We start from the raw sequence: 18624 nt of genomic DNA on the forward strand, positions 1-18624 counted from the left end.
TTGAGAGATCAGGCAAAATAGTCTGCTCGAAAGAGGCACACCAGATACTCCACTTCATTATCCCACTTTTGCCTACCGATTTATTATAGTGCTACTGTATAAGACGAAGGAGTAGTGATAATGCGATCTAGCACTGCTGTATACAGCACAAGGAGGCTGTCTGCAAAGCTAATTACTATACAGAATAACTACTCTAACAAGTGAGCAAAACTATTAATAATAAACAACAACAAAAGCATGTGGAGGTTCATTTGAACAGAGAGGAAACCAGTATGTTTTAAGGAGAATGAGCTATTCCTCTTCTCCTTGCTTCCAATCCACATTCTCATTTGTCAAATGTTTACACATAGAATCTGAGGAGGCATGACTCATTTTTCCTGTTAAAATATAGGCTTCCATTTTTCATATCTGATAGGATGAGGGTCTTGCTTTCTTTTCAGTAAAGATGAGGCTCATTAGATCATAAGGAATTCAAGCACCCATTCATTTCCTTACATTAGATATTTCACCACAGAGCTAATAAAGCAAAGGAACAGATTATAAGAATTTTGTGTTTTAAAGAATGTAAGCAATGTCTGCTAACCAACGGCTTTCTGGAAGTAAATTAAAAATGACAGGCAGTGTTGGAAAGAAAACTGGGCAGGACTACTAGTTTAAAATATAGATACCTGCCAACATGTGAAAGCTATTTGCAGCTTTTGGAGAGGAAAATATGACAATTTTTAATACCACTGAGATAAAATGGACTACAACAGATTTATAGAAAGACCAGAATTAATAAATGGTCAGATTTTATTAAAACACAGGGAATGGCAATCTTAAAACCAGACAGCTGCCGTGCATGGATAAGAGGTGTTAAAAGCAGAGCTACTAACACTGTCACAGAGTCATATGCTAATAAGATTCATTACTTCAAGAAGGTGCTACAAGGTGAGAAAACTATTCTTCATCACTGGGCCTGGGATAAGCCAAGAAGGAAGTCTATCTTATTCTGTTTCACAAGCAAGCCATTTTATACAATCCATTTGCCCTTTGCAGAAGGGCATTCCCACTTTGTTGTCCTGTGAAATTTGATATTTCTTGGGATAGTCCAAGGCTGCTGAGAGAAAGATGCAGCAGCAAAAAATGGTTGAAAAATAGGACATGTTTGCCAAAAAAATTGCATCAAAACTTTATATCATTTTGTGAAAATGTCAATGAAAAAATGTAGTCAAAATTATAAGCAAATTTACCAAAAAGGAAAATATTGACTCAAACAACCATGTACTGATTGTAACAGTTTTACTCAGAAACATTAGGCACTTCACAGTAACACATAAAGAGATAAAGTTCTGACAACAAATACAGACTTGACACCTTAGGATGACAAAAAAGAAAGCATGGAGGGATGCTTAAGAGTTACACACTGTAAAATTATGCAATGATTCAGTTTTGGCCTATTTATGTTTTCAGGTTCTATTATTATACAGTAATAGATCTTTCAAATTCTACCCAATCTGCAGGAGATTTTTATTCTGCAGGACAAATCCCATTGCACATCTCCACATTCCTGCAGTAAAGTCCTTCCATTTTTGCAGGACAAATAGAAACATTAAGGCCTCAACGCTTAAAATCAAGAGTAATAATACTTTCCCTTTAAATTAATACTTTCCCTTTAAATTAACACACTTCCTATAAGTGATATGGCAGGAATGAGTTTCAAAAATGCCGATGTCTAATCATTTAACATATGTGAACTTCAGCAAATATCCTATCTCACGAATTGCCCCGTCCCGGTCTCAGCAATACCAGCATTATTCTTAAAGTCCCCATTATAGTACATACCAAGGATGACCTACTCCAGGTGGGCCGTCGTCGGATAGGGGGAGGAGAACTTGATTGCCTATGGAGAAAAGTGGAGAGATATTAGGAACTGGTCTTACTACACAGTTTAAATTCTGGTTCAAGACTGGCTGAGGAAAGTAAGAGCCTAAAATAGTGAAAGATATTCCCTCTTGATGATTTTATTACTTATATATATGAGCAGATTATATATATGAGTATATATATTATATTAACAGAGGGAAAAATTAAGTTCCTTCTCTATGTATAGACATATTTTTATTCCAAATTAAACTTATTATCTGGCCATTATCCTAGATGGCCTAATTGGAAACGAGAGAAAGAAAATAAACTCTGGTTTAAAAATGGCAAATGTAAAAAGCAGAAGTCTGTTAAGGAAGCATCGGGCAGGTCTCAAGATGATACAGGTGAACAGAAAAAACAGCAGCAGCAACTTATAGAGGTCACAGCAAATCACTAAAAGGCAGTGCACACCAACCAAGAGACAAAAGAGCTGCTGAAGGACAATGCTAGCAGAGCCAGGTAAATGTTGGACTAGCCGGATATAGTGGGAATAGTAAAGAGGGAAAAAAGAAGCATTGAGGAGTCAGAAAGTCAGTGCTTACGTGTAGAGAGGAAAGGTGAAAATTCTCCTCTTACAATTTCTGATCTGGTGAATGATGTTATATGCGATTAGAGGAAATGCAGACAAAGGAAATACAAACAACACAATCTTTTTAACAAAGAGATTTGGAAACATTTTCAGTTAGAAAACACACTGGAATATGTCGCTTGCTATTAATACTTGTAACACACAAATAGTGGTAGCAGAGGAGACTCCTTCAAGGACAAGGACAATTTGCTTAGTAATTGAATTTTAGTCTTATTTATTTCTCTCAGCAACTTAATTTTGCAACTTATTTTTATCTGAGGATAGAAAAATGCATGTGTTTTTAGGGTGTTATTCATTTGAAGTGTCTGCTTATACTAGAGTTACGGTATCTGAGCACCTATCCTCTCTGTGTCAAGGGATATATAACTTGTGCAAACATCTCTGCTCATCAAGTCTGCAATTATGCAGCCTTTACTATAATAGGAGAGTCTCCTGTGCTGACCCTGGTATATAGTGTCAAAGTAGAAATATGCTTCTCTTTGGGTTCTGCTCAAAGTTGGGTGGGTTTTTTTTTTTAAATCTTTTACCCATCATATTGTTTTGTGAATGAATGAATGAATGAATGAATGAATGAATGGAAATATATCCATCTCTCAAGGACAGTCGATAACATTTGAAATCTGATCAATTTCAAACTTTTTCATTTGGTGATAAGGCAGTGGTCACACTTAGAGTTCCCTCCATCAGTCCTCCGCTCACTCATCCCATTTTAAAATGTATTTTATGCTCATGCATGTGTGTGCATCCCCTCCACACACACACTTTCCTGTCTTGCTTTCCATTATTGTGGCCTTCCATTTCCAATACATGACAACATGCAACAGAACAGATGGATGTCCATCTGGGAAAACAGAACTGATGGTGGTGATGATGAATGGAGCTTCTTCTCAGCTTTACAGTTAACTAATGTGTTGAATACTTTACAAGGAATTCGCTCTGTGTGTGTCATTGCTATATAACCCAGCAATATTCTGAAAATGTCAAAATATAAAATCACAGCTCCCACTCCAGTAGGTAATCTATGCTGAAAGAGATTTTCAGCTAATAAACTGGCCTTTGTCCTCTCCCTAAACTATACAATCTAAACTTCTCCCATTCCTCTTCCATCAGAGTGAAATCCCCCCTTGTGCAGAAGACCAGTTCAAAGCCTATGTATTACTAAGTGCTCAAAATAGACTTAAGGACTACGTCTAGACTGGCATGATTTTCTGCAAATGCTTTTAATGGAAAAGTTTTTCCGTTAAAAGCATTTGCAGAAAAGAGCGTCTAGATTGGCACGGACGCTTTTGCGCAAAAGCACTTTTTGCGGAAAAGCATCCGTGCCCATCTAGACGCGGTTTTGACCAAGAAAGCCCCGATCGCCATCGGGGCTTTTTTGCGCAAAATGGTTCTCAGCTGTCTACACTGGCCCTCTTGCGCAAAAGCATTTGTGCAAGAGGGCTTTTTCCCGAACGGGAGAGTCATTGTATTTGCGGAAGAACACTGACAATCTTACATTAGATCGCCAGTGTTCTTGCACAAATTCAAAGTGGCCAGTGTAGACAGCTGGCAAGTTTTTCCGCAAAGGCGGACACTTTTGCGGAAAAACTTGCCAGTCTAGATGCAGCCAAGGAGTATACAGTGATACACAGGCCTCATATAGCACAAGAATTATTCCATTGCTGGTGAAGAGTAATTGACGCAATTATTTTTAAGTGAGAGACAACCCAAAAATCAGAGCACTTTCAAAGCAGTGTATTGGAAAAAAAATCTGAAGTATGCATACTCACTCTGTGCAGATTTTATTGTGTTTGTAAAACTTATGCCTTGCAGCAAACAGCCGTGAAATATATTTTGCATTTTCAATATCATCCTTTAAAACACAAGAAGAAAAATTAGAAAAAGCCATCTGATTAGTCATTCTGCTGCTGTTACAGTGAATTGATTTCAGCAACCAAAAGTGTTCTAAATATTCAACAGCAATAATGCCCTTTAAGGAATGCCACACAAACAAAGTCAACTGCTAAGAATATGTGCAGTGCCCTCAAACCTTAGATCACTGAGATGCATTAGCATGTCCTTACATGCTGCCACTTTGCTGCTAATCACAGTGAAACAGAACAAAACTAAGAAAAATGTTGGAGCCAGGTTGCAGAATTTATACACTAGCATCACATTGGGGGTATGTGGCGTTGCAGTTTCCTCAGATCACAGCACACTGCCTCCTAGAGCCAGAGCCGTAACAAGAGTGGGGCAAGCAGGGCACTCTTCCTAAGCGCATCATAACCAGTGGTGCAAAGACGCAATAAGTAAAAATAATAAGCTGCAAAAGTAAAGAGTGCAACGCATGTTAGCCTAAGAAGAAGGGGGCACATAACTCATATTTTGCCCCGGGTGCAAAAATACCTAGTTACGGCGCTGCCTAGATCTCCAAAGAGCATGTACAGCAGGGCTCGGGATGTTAAATTACGGGTAACTGACTATTCAACTAGTCGATAGGGCATCTCCGCCTTTGAAGAGTAGGAACAGCCCTAAGGCTGTTGCTACACTTTAAAGGCAAAAGCAGCGCGTGGAGCCCAGGGTCAGCCCACTGCTGCTTTGAAACGCTGTGGGAGCCTGGAGACAGCTCCTCACGAAGTTTCAAATTGGGAGTGCCACATGGAGCCCGGGATCAGCTTTGAAGTACCCCCTCTTTTCTCGTACCCCCTCTTTTCTCCTCCCCCCTACCTTGCTGCTTCTTTCTGATAGAGGCAGCAAAGGGAGGCAGGGGGGAGAGGAAGGAGCAACTAGTCAACAAGCTTGTCGACTACCTGATAAGCACTTTCTTATCGGATAATCAATTCGTCCTTCCCATCCCTAAGCAGTGGTGGGGAACCTATGTTCTCGGGAGCTAGATCTGCCCCCCTAGGCTTGTGCCTCCCCCCCAGCTTCGGGGAGTTGGGACTCCAGCCCTGTGTCCTCCCTCCCACCCAGACCTCACACCTTCACTCTGTCCTGCACCCTACTTCCTGCAACCCCAGCCCGCTCCTGTCCCGTTACACCTTCCCAGATCCAACAACCCCAACCCACTCCTGCACTCTCCTACCCAGACCCTACACCTCAAGCCCGCTTCCTGCCAGCCCCCTCCCACAAACTCAAGTGCTCATTTTTGCCCTCAGTGCAGTGAACGGAGGCCACAAAATGTACTAGTCTGGGGCCCCCTAAGCTCTGGTGTGTGAGGGCAAAGCTTCCCCAACCCTGATATACAGGCTCCACCATTGCTTAGGCTGCTGCAGCTATGACAGCACAAAGTGTGGCCATCCAAAAAGCAGTCCACAGTGCTCCCAAAACAGTAGATTTTAGGCTGTCGAGAAGGTAGTCCATACATCTCAAGGTAAAAAATTAATTGTGTTCACCCTTCAAATACAGGTAATGGGCATGTTAGTAAGCATGAGCAGGTGACAAGACTGCATGTGTGACTGACACCCTCCAAATGAGGTGAGTGAGATGACAGCTCTATGCATCATCTCTATGAAGACAGTGTGACTTCAAGTTCAGTCTGTTATACTGTGAAGTGGCTATGGTGTAGCCACTTTGCTTACTGTGTGAAAGAGCACGGTTTCTTCTTTGTTGATCAACTCCACGATGATTGAAGACTTGTTATGTATTATATTCCCAATATCATTCCACCTGCAGAAAAGAAATGCAGTTGACTTTGCCAAGACATACAGTCAAACATTTCACATACATGGTAAGAATGTATCAGTTTATGTGCAGGATCAGATTATGTGAGAAAAGGTTCCTTAGCTATTTTATGAGAAGAAACACAGCCAGCAAAAATAAAATAAAATAAAATAAAATAAAATAAAATAAAATAAAATAAAATAAAATAAAATAAAATAAAATAATGTGCTGTGATTAAAGGAAAAGCCATTTATTTTTCAAAAACAGCAATGTTAAGGGTTACAATAAAATATATGATTGGAAATACAGGTTGGATCTCCCAGAACTGGGACTCCCTCATCCAGCAACATCTGTGGACCAGCAGAACTATTTGTATTCCTGGACTAGCGAGTCCTGGCTGGGAGTCCTGGTGGCAAGACAGCTGGCGGCTCGGAGCCTAGCAGGGCTAGAGTCACAGCAGCCGAGCAGCCCGACAGTGGGGGCTGAGGCCAAAGATGCAGCAGCTACGGCAGCCCCAATAGCAGGGCTGGGGTTGGGGCAGTCCAGGCTGCTGTAGTAGCACAGCAGCCCAGCGGGGGGTGGCTAACGCTGGCAGTAGGGAGAGAAAGTGGTCTGGGGAGCCGGTAACAGGGGACCTCCTCTGGTCCAGCAAATTCTCTCATTTGGGACCAGTCAGGTCCTGAGGGTGCCAGACCAGAGAGGTCCAACCTGTATATGAATGCTTAATTGTAAACTGAACTCCATTGTGTCACAATTTAATTTTGGTGTGACTGTGACTAGTTGGCAGGGAAATATGTAGAGTTCTTGGTGGATTCCCCCCCCCCCCAAAAAAAAAACTCTTTCTAAATTTCTTAGATTGAAGGCTTAGTGTATACCAGAAAATTAGATCAAGTTAACTTTGCTAGCTTGGGTGAAAAGTCCTTACTCTGAGCAGCATAGTTAAGCCAATGTAAATTCCTGCTGTAGATAGCAACCAAACTAAATTACTGCACAGACCTAGTTACTGCTTCTTCGGGATGTGAATTACCTATTCCATCAGAAAAATCCCTCCTGTCAGCATAGGTAATATCTACACTAAAACACTACAGTTTGTTAATGTGCTTTGATCAGCTCACACTAACGTCAGCAGGGCGCACACAGACAGTTCACAGCAGGCTAATCCACGGTAAATTTACAGACCAGTTTGCCAGAAATTAGTATTTTGGTAGACAAGCCCTTACCCATTAGTGTTTTATACAAGCAATAGATACCATTTACTATTGTGTGCTTTATGCTCCTAATTTTTTGCCATGTGTTAACTCATTCTTTCCTCCAGTGACTATCAGGCTGCTCAATATCAGAACTGTGTGTCCATGACATACAAGCTTATGGAATGGAAATGACTTGCTCTTCTGAAAAATGTACTTGGCTACATCCTGTCATTACATGCTCAGGAATGCATGCTGAAACAGAACAAACAAGGATGCCAGCATTTTCTGAGAACACCTACTCTTTAAAAAAAAGCTGAGTGTTGTCTCACTTTTGTAAGCTATATTTTCAAGTCTTGGGAATGGTGAAAAAAATAATCTAAACCCTTTCAAATAAACACTAATGTGTTTAAAAAAGAGCTCCCACTGCTGGCTTAAAACTACAGTGTGACTCATAAAGACACCTGTTTTATACCTTGAGCTCTATTGAAACATTCACACAGCAAGAGCACAGGTCAGAAACAATCCTATAGATTGTGGTTTATCATTCTAAAATAATGTAATAAGCAAAAATAGCCCATAAAACCACAGCAACACAATAAAAAAGGGTGAAATCCTGCCTCCACTAAAATCAATGGGAGTTTTGCTACTATCTTCAAAGGGGCAGGAATTTGACTCAAAGCTTTGTTTTACGTATTTTCTCTACTTTTTTTTCTTTTTTTTGGTAGAGTAACAAAGATCATAAAATTTAAACAATAATTGAAACTGATAAAACAATCATTTGGCCAGATGTTCCTATTCTGCATTAGCACCACTGGGCAATCCCACAATAACAAAACCAAGGGCCAGATTTAAATTCAGACATGGCTTTACCCGATTCTGATCTCAGAAGCTGTTGATCTAAAGACCGTTCAGTGTCCTATGCAAAATAAGTTAGTTTCAACCTAGTTTCTCTTGAGCAGTTGTCACATAATTATCTAAATAGCTCTGTAAATGAGCATAGTGCCACACATATAAATAAGACATTGGCCTTGAGTTTCAAAAATGAGCCTAACATTCAGCTTCATTATCCTTATTGAGACACTTGACCTTATTTGTATAATGGGAGTGCTGAGAGCCATTGAACCAAACTATAACTATATACCATGGAAACCACTTCAAGCCAAGTGGTGCTGCAGGATTCTTCTTCCCGCATCTATGGAAGTGGGGCCCATGCAGCAGTCCCCACTGAAGTCTAATGTATTTGCTTTCTGATGCAAGAAAAGAAGTGATTTATGCATAAGCTTACCCTAAAAGTCAAGGGGAAAAAGGACATCTCAAAAGGAATTCAAGGGTACAAGATAGTCCCTTGTCTCTCTAGCCATATAGCCCATTCACAAACCATCTTTTACTACATAGGTTTTAATCCCTACTCATGCAAGTACTCCTTTATTCACACAAATAGTCACACTTAACCCACATTTGAGGCCTATGTCACTGGCGGGGGAGGGGTAAAGCACTGCTTTCCATAAAAAAGGAATTGACTATAAAGGCAGAATTCTCTTGATGGTACCTGTATATCACTGTTGGCCTTCCAATTCTGTTTTTTATGAAGATTCCCATGAAGAAAATGCCAAGATGCAAATCATTTCCATGATTGTCCTGCACAAAAGCCACGTAAACGTTTAGTTAGTTAACACAGGAACTGGTTTGATATGAAAAATGTCATAGAACTACAGTAAAATGTTTAATCAAAATAATATCCTAAAATATACAGCACATCAGGCGTTCAGTTTATGTGTAGGTTAACTAAATAAAAAGAGTCCCAGTCTATGTAGTGATTGCTTCTTATTAACAAGGTATTTGCACAATAATTCAAAATAAATGTCATATGCATATAAGCCATGAAACTAAAGGATTATTGCGAACAGGACAACAGTGATGGATGGTGATAGGTCTGCTGTTGTTACCTGCACGGCTTGTGCCATGTTTGTCTTCCCCCTGGAAGAAAGAACAGATTTCATCTGCACGAAGTGCAAGCTGGTTGATATTTTGGAAGAAAAAGTTAGAGGACTGGAGGCCCAAGTGTCGACCCTACGCTCGATCAGAGAGGATGAAGACTTCCTCGATAGACGACAGCATTTAATCCTTCAAGCACGGCAGGCGGAGGAGCCAGAGAGGGCAGTATGTGACCAGGAAGAGAACTGGCAGCATGTAACTTCTAGAAGGGGAAAAAGACCAGCATGGGAATCCCCCAATGCTATAGAGGTAAGTAATCGCTTTCAAGCTCTCTCCACAGGCTCTGCAGTGCTGAATGCTTTGGAAGGGGCCTCACAAGGAAAAAACCAGAAGGGAACACCATCTACTGGAAGGCATGGGATGCATAGTCCTAGGGATGGGGGTTCCATGGCCGCCACCACACCCAAACGAAAACGACAGGTGGTGGTGGTCGGGGACTGCCTCCTAAGAGGGACTGAGCGATCCATCTGCCGTCCGGACCTGGAATCTCGAGAGGTGTGCTGCTTGCCGGGAGCTCGAATTCAGGATGTTACTGAGAGGCTTACCAAACTGATCAAACCTTCGGATCACCCTTCCTGCTTCTCCACGCGGGTACTAACGATACGGCCAAGAATAACCTTGAGCAGGTTACTGCGGATTATGCAGTGCTGCGAAGAAGGATCCAAAAATTCGGAGCGCAAGTGGTTTTCTCGTCCATCGGGAAAGGGCTGGGCAGGGATCGTCGAATTGAGGACGTAAATGCGTGGTTGCGCAGGTAGTGTCGCAGAGAGGGCTTTGGTTTCTTTGACCATGGGATTCTATTTCGGGCACAAGGATTGTTAGGAAGAGATGGGATCCACCTAATGAAGAGAGGAAGGAGCATCTTCACGGGCAGGCTTGCAAACCTAGTGAGGAGGGCTTTAAACTAGGTTCGTCGGGGGACGGTGACCAAAACCCTGAGGGGAGTGGGAAAGTCAGATACCGAGAGAGGAACGAACAAGAAAGGAGGATCCCTGATTCGAATGGAGAAGATAGGGCGATCAACTGGTTACCTGAGGTGTTTGTACACTAATGCGAGAAGCCTGGGCAACAAACAGGAAAAACTGGAGGCCCTGGCCCAGTCCAAGAAATATGATTTAATTGGGATAACAGAGACTTGGTGGGATGACTCGCATGATTGGAGCGCTGTCTTGGAAGGGTATAGACTGATCAGGAAGAACAAGCAGGGGAGAAAAGGAAGAAGAGTTGCACTATATGTAAGAGAGCACTACGATTGCTCTGAACTCCAGTATAAAGAGGGAGAAAAACCTGTTGAGAGTCTATGGGTTAGGTTTAGAGGAGCAAACTACAGCAGTGATGTTGTGGTTGGTGTTTGCTACAGGCCACCGAATCAGGTGGATGAGGTAGATGAGGCTTTCTTCGGACAACTCAGAGAAACTTCCAGATCGCAAGCCCTGGTTCTTGTGGGGGACTTTAATCACCCTGACTAATGCGCTAAGTGACGCAAGATGGGATGAAGATGGACAGCCCTTAGTGGGTAAAGAACAGTTTAGGAACTATTTAGAAAAGCTAAACGTACACAAATCCATGGGTCCGGACTTAATGCATCTGAGGGTACTGAGGGAGTTGGCAAATGTCATTGAGGAGCCTTTGGCCATTATCTCTGAAAAGTCGTGGAGATCAGGAGAAATCCCGGATGACTGGAAAAGGCAAATTTAGTGCCCATCTTCAAAAGAGGGAAGAAGGATGATCCAGGAAACTATAGGCCGGTCAGTCTTACCTCGGTTCCTGGAAAAATCATGGAAGGGATCCTTAAGGAATCCATTTTGATGCACTTGGAAGAGAGGAAGAGAGGAAAGTGATTAGGAATAGTCAGCACGGATTCACAAAGGGCAAGTCATGCCTGACAAATCTGATTAGCTTTTATGATGAGGTAACTGGATCTGTGGACGTGGGAAAGTCAGTGGATATGATATACCTTGACTTTAACAAGGCTTTTGATATGGTCTCCCACAATATTCTTGCCAGCAAGTTAAGGGAATGTGGATTGGATAAATGGACAGTAAGATGGATAGAAAGATGGATAGAAGGCTGGGCCCAGCGGGTAGTGGCTCAATGTCAGGATGGCGGTCGGTTTCTAGCGGAGTGCCCCAAGGTTTGGTTCTAGGACCGGTTTTGTTCATTATCTTTATTAATGACCTGGATGAGGGGATGGATTGCACCCTCAGCAAGTTTGCAGATGACACTAAGCTAGGGGGAGAGGTAGATATGCTTGAGGGCAGAGATAGGGTCCAGAGTGACTTAGACAAATTGGAGGATTGGGCCACAAGAAATCTGATGAGGTTCAACAAGGACAAGTGCAGAGTCCTGCATTTGGGACGGAAGAATCCAAGCATAGTTACAAGCTGGGGACCAACCAGTTAAGTAGTAGTTCTGCAGACAAGGACCTGGGGGTTACAGTGGATGAGAAACTGGATATGAGTCAACAGTGTGCCCTTGTAGTCAAGAAAGCTAATGGCATATTAGGGTGCATTAAGAGGAGCATTGCCAGCAGATCCAGAGATGTCATTATTCCCCTTTATTCGGCTTTGGTGAGGCCACATCTGGAATATTGTGTCCAATTCTGGGCAACCCACTACAAAAAGGAAAGATTGGAGAGGGTCCAGCGTTGGGCAACCAAAATGATTAGGGGGCTGGAGCATATGACCTATGACGAGAGGCTGAGGGAGTTGGGTCTGTTTAGTCTGCAGAAGCGAAGAGTGAGGGGGGATTTGATAGCAGCCTTCAACTTCCTGAAGGGAGGTTCCAAAGAGGATGGAGAGAGGCTGTTCTCAGTAGTGACAGATGGCAGAACAAGGAGCAATGATCTCAAGTTGTGGTGGGAGAGGTCCAGGTTGGATATTAGGAAAAACTATTTCACTAGGAGACTGGTGAAGCACTGGAATGGGTTACCTAGGGAAGTAGTAGAGTCTCCATCCCTAGAGGTGTTTACGTCTCGGCTTGACAAAGCCCTGGCTGGGTTGATTTAGTTGGGACTGGTCCTGCCTAGAGCAGGGGGCTGGACTTGATGACCTTCTGAGGTCTCTTCCAGCTCTATGGTTCTATGATACTGCATGGTACAGCATAAGGGAAATTAATGTGTTCTAGCAGAATAAACAGTAGACAGAGTCTGAAATTCCTGCATTTTAATTCATACTGTATGGATCTGGACCATTCACTTGACCCCTGGAACCAGATTTTCAGACTGGTCTAAAAAGAGCCTCCATTTTGATAAGTACAAATACCTGGGAAAACAATTTAGGCAGCTTAGATGTTTACACATCTGATTCAAGGATACAATCACGTATGCAGAAATTTATTTGAATGAGAAATTGCAACAGAAAAGAACTATTCCTACAAATCTGTGGAAGCAAAACAGAAGACCTATATTTGCGAATCTGGCCCTCTGTGACTCCATTTATCCTTCTCTAAAAGAAGTAATACTTATTTACCTCACAGGGCTATTTATATGGTGCTTCTAACATATCAAGAATTGTTTTTACAAAAAAAGCAGTATTACCTTCATACACCGAAGAGAACGTGAATTTAGTTCTTTAAGACAAAAAAAAATTGTGTGTTTTCTATTTTATGCAGTAATGAGCGCTTTGTGCTTCTTATCTAATATGGTCCAAAATGGCATGCAATAGCCAAACAAAGACATTCTATATATAAAGCCTGAAAAAATGCACTTCGCAGTACCAAGGGGGAAAGCCTGTTGTAAAATTTCTGAAAATTGTACACAAAAGAAATTTGTCTATAAATCTGATGAGAGCCAAGAGACACATCCAAACATAAGCCAAATGTAAACTGATGCAGTATAGTCTTCCTGAGTCTGTGGGCAGCTAGACCCAGTGCTTTAGCCGCTGCTCATTGGTTTGCAAAGTTTCAGAACATGAAATTAATAAGACTTTTAGTGCCAGATGGACAACAGTGATACTATCACTCTGCTGCTGGTGCTATTGGAAAATTGTATAGGCTGCTGCTGAGATACGTGCAGTATTTGGGCCAAAGGAACTGAAACAGATGGAAGGGGAAGGGACAGTGGAGATTCCCTTCTGTTCACCTACACCCTCAAGCCATTCAGGCCAAATTAGAAAAGAGACAGGTTAGGGAGGTCCACACTCTCTCTCTCCATTGATTGCTGTTTTAAGAAGAGGGACAATCATATATGACCTATAGCATCTGGAAGTGGTAAAGCTTCAAATTAATCAGATGCCTATTACCAACAGAGGAAAACAAAAAGATGAATTTCTTTCACAGTATCCAAGACAATACCCTGTTAGAAATGCTAGATGCCTTCTTATTCTGAGGCTCTGTAGATGAGCAGGGGTCTAAATTTTGCCCCAAAGATTTGCGGTAGAATGCCCCACAGATGCATTTTGTATCTCTTTCTTCCTAGCAAGGGCTAATCCCCCAATCAGGTGGGGTCTGGTACAATTTTCAAGCCCTGAACATGCACTGATTCACAACACTGCACACACCAGAACTCTTTACACTTTACTCCAAATCTACTGTGGATTGAATGTTCTCTGCTCTCCGGGGTGGTAGTGATGTGTTTTTTCTCTCTCTTGCAGTATGTGAGCATGCTATTGGTACTTCATCCAACAACCACTACCAACAATCAGGAAGAATGAAAAAATCAATGAAGGACATAAATTGCTATAGTAAAGTGTTGTAGTGTAAATTTATTCCAGACCAAACCTTTGATTTCTTTTAGACGCATAAAGGTTTGACATCAGAAGACCACATAATTTCTACCTTCCAGTGAAAAAGCCATTAACTTCAATGGAGGACATCACTAGATCCAAAAGTGCAATAAGCCAATATGTTTGGGTATTTGTGTCCCTTCAGGCAAACTTCAGGTGTGTGTGTTTTTTTAATCTCAGTAGCAGCAGATGCAGAAAAACACTTTTACTGGAAAGTGCCTGGGGTAGGTGATAAGGGGAACTGTTGAACAATCCAGTATTTATAACAAATAACCATCCAAACCAGCACAAAGAAAATGTGTTTGCCATTGCAGAATGGGCTCATAATCTTCAAATGTTCAGCCTCCTAGTGGATCATGATGACATACTCTGTTCATACTTAACAAGGTTGCAGATGACAGCATCAAGGATTATGATAAGGAAAACTGATTTAAAATTCAAAGGAATGAAGAATCATAAATCTACTATATATTTGAGTTTGTCTGTCTGTGCATCTGTCTGTATGTCTAAGAACATCTGTCTACTAGGACCATCAAATTTGGCATGCAGCTTCCTCTTATCATAACTTAAAGCAAGGTCAGGATTTGGTTGTGCCAGGAAAATGGGATATGCCAAGAATGGGATTGTGTCTCATAAAACGGAAAGGGGCAGCCACATGAAGGCAGCAGGGATATGGGATGGAAAGCACAGACAGTTATATTGTGAAAAAAAAAAAACAGGGTAGTCCTGTAGCACCCTCGAGGCTAAAAAAATAGTCTTGTTTTTGTTAGTCTTTAAAGTGCTAAAGGACTACTCTTTTTTTTTTTTTGTTACAGACTAACACGACTACTCTTCTGTGACTAGCTATACTGTATAATGACCACAGAGGGGCAGCAAGGGGCCAGAGAGGGAGGATTGGGACAGCTATAACCCCAATGGGGCAGCAGGATGACAGATGGAGAAAAGGACAGCAATCTGCTAAATATATGAGTTTTCCATAAAACCATACAAAAAAGAGACAGAATCACCACACAGGTGAATTGGCTGGCTGGTGGTGCACTTCCCTTATCCACAACTGTCCCAGCCCCGAGCTTCCCACCCCATAGGCAGCTGTTAAGAAGAGTGAGGGAGGCTAAAGCTCCCCTCAACTCCATTCTGATTTGTCTGAGAACTTCACCGTCTGTTTCCCTTTGCCAGGAAGTGAGGGGAAAGTGACACTTTGCTGCATTCCTCTCTGGCTGGGAAGTGCAGGGGCAGATGAACCTGGACTTTCCCCAGCTGGCGGACATGCACTCCTCCCATGGCTGTGCTCGCTGAAGATGCAACGGTCATGGAGAGGCGTTTCTTACCTGGCCCCAAGCTGCTGGGGCGAGAGAGGGCTGGGGCAGCCTGCATACTGAACCCCTCATACCCAGTCCAGAGCCATGATTTAAATACAGCATGTATATTTTCATTTTGTTTTCTAAAGTACAAATATTGAGTTAAGGACCCAAGCAACGCTGGGTAAATCTTCTAGTAGAACAAAACTGGACCACCGGCCCCAGTTGTTATTCTGTTACTTTGCTTCTGTTCAGTTGACAGAACTTGGCACAGTCATATATGCAAGCATCTAAACATCCTATCTTAGCTACTGTCGAGTGAGGTGAACAATGTCGTTATGGTCATTTCACAAATCGGGAAAGTGAGATACAGTGGTTAAGTGACTTTTTCCAAGAGTAACTCAGCACGTCAGTGCTGGGATAAAATCAGGTGTCCTGATTCTCCACTGCTGTACATCTAATGTAGTCAACTACCCCAGGGCAAAATGGATCTAAAACACTACCATTCCAATTTGGTAATGCCCTTCAACGACTTTACACAGCCATACGCAAGGTGCTAGACAGTGAACAACCATGCCTAAGATGTCCTCTATCAGAAAATAATTCCTCTCTATATATTCTGATATATGAAAGAGGTCGTTCTTCATTTGGATGTACACAAAATGTTTACAATAACATGAGTTATACACAAATCACTGTCTACCCCTATACTGTCTTTTTAAATGGAATTTTAAGAAATAATACAGCCCCATACCTTCACAGGGAAACTTTCCTGTCCAAACCCTTCAAGGCGTTCTACTTCACTGATGTACATAAGTTCAGCTTCTGCTGCTGGTATGCCACTACAGTTAAAATAATACAAAATAGCAAGAAATTGTTCAGGGTAACAAGTCGTATTAAAGGTCCTAGAAAAAAAAATCGCAGATCCAGAATAATCTGGATCAACTCACTTTAGATATTACTGAGATTCTGAAGAGAGTCTACAATATAATTAAAACAGATCATTACTTGTACTACCAAGATGGGATTAGATATTTTAGCTTGACATTCTCTATACTGTCATTAGTAGGACATAGTAGGACATTCTCTATATTTTCATTTGCACTGTTGTCCAAATCTAGAAAGGAGCAACGTAGGTGACAGAGAGGCATTTGTACTCCAATGTTTCAAACAGGCTGGTGACCAGGACTATTTTATATTTGTAAAGTTTTGTGAAAAGCTGATTAAATTTGTGTATAGACTAAATTAAAACCCAACTTAAAGTAGTAGAAGAATAACCACATGGACCAATTTCCCACAGTCAGTAAAAACAGAACATACCAGTATCTTAACATTTTGGGGCTCACCTGTGAGTTTTATGTTCCTGAGCTACCTTTTGAGTCAGATCTTCCAGGACTGCTTCATCTTGAGTCCAGTCCTGTAAAAATACAAACAAGAGCGCACTGTTTATTGTGGGATATTGGTCAGGAAAGAACCAAAACAAAACACAGAACAGACCATGAAAGCTCATGCCCAAATATATCTGTTAGTCTTTAAAGTGCCACAGGACTCCTCATTGTAATGTTGTAAGTTTTAGGGTTCTCACATGTCTTTAAGCTTGCAAGACAGTGAGAATGCCTAATATTAATGGAAATTAGGATTAATTTGCTATTATCATTTTTTCCTACGGGTAAAATACCAGACTTTTTGAGAAAATTTGTAGGTGGGGAGGATTGAAAATGTTAAGGAGATTGTTAATTCAAAACAAAAAAATGGCCAGAAATTTCTCCCCAAATACAGAACAGAAAGACCTCTATCTTTGCTTTTACAAAGTGTTTCAAAAAGTAAGATCAAAAGCTTTGCTCTTCTTTTATATGTATAGTTAAGTTAGCCATGTGTTTTCAACACACATTGATGAGCAAATTGTTGTACATTTTGTAATGTGGAACTATGTGTGTGGTAGGATTAATTCTGAAATCAATTGGGGCAAGAAAATAAAGGCAGTCTGGTCATAAAATCAAAGCAAAAAAGGGAAAATGAAAAAGTTATCTAGAAAAACCTCTAAGAGATTATATTAATATAAAAACATGCCTCAAAGCTGTGCATATTGTATTTGGCTAAACGGCTTGTTTCTTGCTCACTGAAGGCCTCCCTGTGATATTTGTTCCTACCACAGAAAAATGTGCAAGTGGTAGCATGGTACTGATCAATGGCACAATACGTGCCTGTACACAGCCACACACCTGTGAGCTGTCCTGTATACATAATTGTTCTTTTCCCTGAAAAAATGCCGGTTGACACCTAATGAAGCCTCACAAGAGCAAATACAGTCCCTGTGCTGCTGCCCCTCCCCCCCCATTCACCAGCTCACTGAAATTGTGCATTTTTTCAGCAAAACAAGCAAATCCTCCCACCACTGCTCTAGCACTGGGGCAGCTCTACAACAGTTAGCAATGATAACAGCACGAGTGATTTTACTATTTCGTTACCTAAACCTGCCCCAAGGAAGGGACGGAGATGAATAGGAGGCGACTCAAAGCTAGAGGACAACATGCTTCAAGAACTGCTGCTTCGGCTGGCAGTGGCAGCAACACTACAGATCTTTGGAGCATGTCTGTGCTTATGCAGCACCTAGAACAATGGCGCCCCTAGTCCTTGACTAGGCTTCTAGGCACAATGGGATTACATCTAAAGATAAATACAAGCAGGCTGCACCGCAGGCTCACCAAGCCCCCTCTTCCCGCCCCGCCACTCCCCCCCCCCCCCCCCGGTGACTTTTGCAGCCAGAGTCTGTAAGAGCGTGATGACATCATTCTGTTGCCTGGCAGGAAAAGGTTATTTGTATCGAGAGAGAGATAATAGTAGTAACAGTAATAACATTAAGAGGTGGTAAGAGACAGTGTGATGATCGGTCCAAAGCAGAAATCAGATAACACAGTCTGAACAACAACAGAGGGCAGGAACAGAAAAAAAAAGTATTAACAAATAGGCCCAATCCAGAACACTGGATTCAAACTCTCTCAAACTATGGAGCCAAACTTCTCAGATCCCTCTGTATTTTTACTACTGACAGAAAACTAAATGCTATCTATTGTAAAAGCTCAGTGGGAATGCAGTCCTTTGAAATGTAGACACATAATGGTAAATTCACTGCACATCTCTCTGTCAACAGTGCAGTCATAATCTCAGCTCAGGTGATCACCTACAATATGACACACAACACTCATCATGGAGAAATCCCAAAATAGCTTGTAGTAAATGTGAAAAAAGGCCTCATGGAAACAAGAACTCTGCTAGTCACT

General features: G+C 41.7%; 1 protein-coding gene across 1 annotated transcript in view; it reads right to left on the bottom strand.

Moving 5' to 3' along the window:
- Nucleotides 1–18624, bottom strand: part of PTPN14 (protein tyrosine phosphatase non-receptor type 14) — a 188278-nt gene that overhangs the window by 28121 nt on the left and 141533 nt on the right. Inside the window, exons 6-11 of the mRNA XM_075925194.2 lie at nt 16690–16760; nt 16098–16185; nt 8876–8964; nt 6055–6142; nt 4264–4346; nt 1825–1882 (exon numbers count right to left, since the gene is read on the bottom strand). Coding sequence (XP_075781309.1) covers nt 1825–1882; nt 4264–4346; nt 6055–6142; nt 8876–8964; nt 16098–16185; nt 16690–16760 — 477 coding nt within the window. The remainder of the gene's footprint in view (nt 1–1824; nt 1883–4263; nt 4347–6054; nt 6143–8875; nt 8965–16097; nt 16186–16689; nt 16761–18624) is intronic.

This window comes from Pelodiscus sinensis, chromosome 3 (genome assembly GCF_052426305.1).
Source record: "Pelodiscus sinensis isolate ZL-2025 chromosome 3, ASM5242630v1, whole genome shotgun sequence".
NCBI lineage: Eukaryota > Metazoa > Chordata > Testudines > Trionychidae > Pelodiscus > Pelodiscus sinensis.